Below are 2,029 nucleotides of genomic sequence, written 5' to 3' on the forward strand. Positions count from 1 at the left end.
AACTTCGTATTCTATTATTAAAAATAGTTGTTTATACTATTTACGTTATTGAAGACTTGAATGGTTACGTTGATGAAAGTACAATCCCACTTAACGATAACTCGAAACGTGTCACAAATACGTGTAATTTCTAAGTATATATAATATTTGTATTTGTGATACGAAAGGTTTGATTAAAAGATAATATATATATTTAAATAAGTTAGAAACGGTATAGGCTTATAATAGATTAATTATATTTCATACATGATATCGATCACTATAATACATAATAATGTGCAATAGCTCAAAACATGTGTACAGAATTTTGAGATGGGACAATTTTAGACGAAAAGAGTGATTCTGAGACATCCCGTATAAATAGTAACAATTTGTCTTCCGTCTGAGATATCTTCAAACTTCTGATTCTTTACTTATAAATAGGTAGTTCATCATCTTCTTCATTGGATTCGCTGGATTCGCTGGATTTGCTAGATTCGCTGGATTCGCTGGATTTGCTAGATTCGCTGGATTCGCTAGATTCGCTGGATTCGCTGGATTCGCTGGATTTGCTAGATTCGCTGGATTCTTCGCTGGGTTCTTCGCTAGGTTCTTCGCTAGGTTCTTCGCTGGATTCTTCGCTGGATTCTTCGCTGGATTCTCCTCTGGGTGCCACGCTGGATGAAGAGTTAACGGAACAGGTTACATTCTCTGCCCAATCGCAAACTCGTAATTCAGGGTTAAAGAGAAGTCCGGCAGAGCAATTCATTAAGTATGCTACGCCACCGTCGCAGGCATAATAGGATGCGCAATCAGCTGGATTCGGAACCAAGACAACATCATCTTGGTTGGATGGACATTCTGGAGTGGCAGAAACAAAGGCCAGAAAGACCGTAGCGAGGGCTACCGCAAACATTGCTGAAAAATTTACCAATCGATATCGTTTAATATTACATCCTGCAACTTATTAATATTACATTCAATTAAAGATATTAAAACCACCTATTTCGAATATCTGTCTATAGCGATAAGCCTTAGAAAGTGAATTAATTCACCTTTTTCCTAATAATGATAATTGTTATTCCTAATACTCCCTATATTTGGCAACAATATGTTTGTCCTCTATAAATAACGATATGTTTTTTTATAAATTTTCATAAATAAAAATGTATAAATTCAATTCATTCTTTCTAAATTCAAAGTTAAATTATAGATCGGACCAATCGATGAATTTCTGAAGTTAGAACAATACACTCGTTTACACAGTTGACGACGTCATGTGATGCAAATCACATTCCACGTCAGTTTAGTAAGTATATTTCCATAATTTTCTTGCGAATATCTTATTAATATTTTTAAATATTGCGACAGTTGGAAGTAACAGAAGAATCAAGCGAATAAGAGATCGTTGATAAATATTACCTACATGCACATAATGTACATATTTATACGTATTTATGTAATATATATTGTACGACGTAACATATGTATTTCCTATAATTGAAATTCTATATTTAATCGGAGAACATACAAATTATAATTGAAATTTGTTAAAGAAAAAAGAAATTTACTTTTCATCTTGGCTTCGTGGAGTATTCTTTCTCTAATCGTAGTTTCTTCGTGTCGTGACAGAAGTGATATGATTCCCTGACTAATTGTAAGATTGTATTTTCCCTTTATATATCCTCAAAACATTTTTTTAATAGGTTATCGATGCAATCGCTGCAATCGCTTATCGGCATCCTGTGATAAGTACATGATGGTACGGTAATAGATATACTACAAGCGGCTAGAACATATACTATAGGCAAACACAAAATATTTTGTTCTTTCCTTTCTTTTAATGTCGTTACGTTTTATAGGACACTATAGGTAACTATTCTATATGTTACAGATTTATATTATATTAATAGATTAGATTTATATTATTCGGTAATCGGTGATCTTCTGTTCCTCGATATTGATACAGCTAATACGATAGAAACAATAATCTCCTTAGAAGAACTTCCTAATTTTCATAGTGACAAATTTTCGGAAAATCACGATCCTT

General features: G+C 33.0%; 1 protein-coding gene across 1 annotated transcript; it reads right to left on the bottom strand.

Annotated features, from left to right (window-relative positions):
- Window positions 1-214: 214 nt before the first annotated feature.
- On the bottom strand, window positions 215-1,683 carry LOC100642676 (chondroitin proteoglycan-2). The gene is made up of 2 exons (XM_012310961.3): window positions 1,551-1,683; window positions 215-897 (listed from the first exon to the last, which is right to left on the bottom strand). The coding sequence occupies exons 1-2, from the start codon at window positions 1,555-1,557 to the stop codon at window positions 410-412; spliced, it is 495 nt and encodes a 164-aa protein (XP_012166351.2). The 5' UTR covers window positions 1,558-1,683; the 3' UTR covers window positions 215-409.
- Window positions 1,684-2,029: the final 346 nt, after the last annotated feature.

Source organism: Bombus terrestris, chromosome 1, assembly GCF_910591885.1.
Source record: "Bombus terrestris chromosome 1, iyBomTerr1.2, whole genome shotgun sequence".
Lineage (NCBI taxonomy): Eukaryota > Metazoa > Arthropoda > Insecta > Hymenoptera > Apidae > Bombus > Bombus terrestris.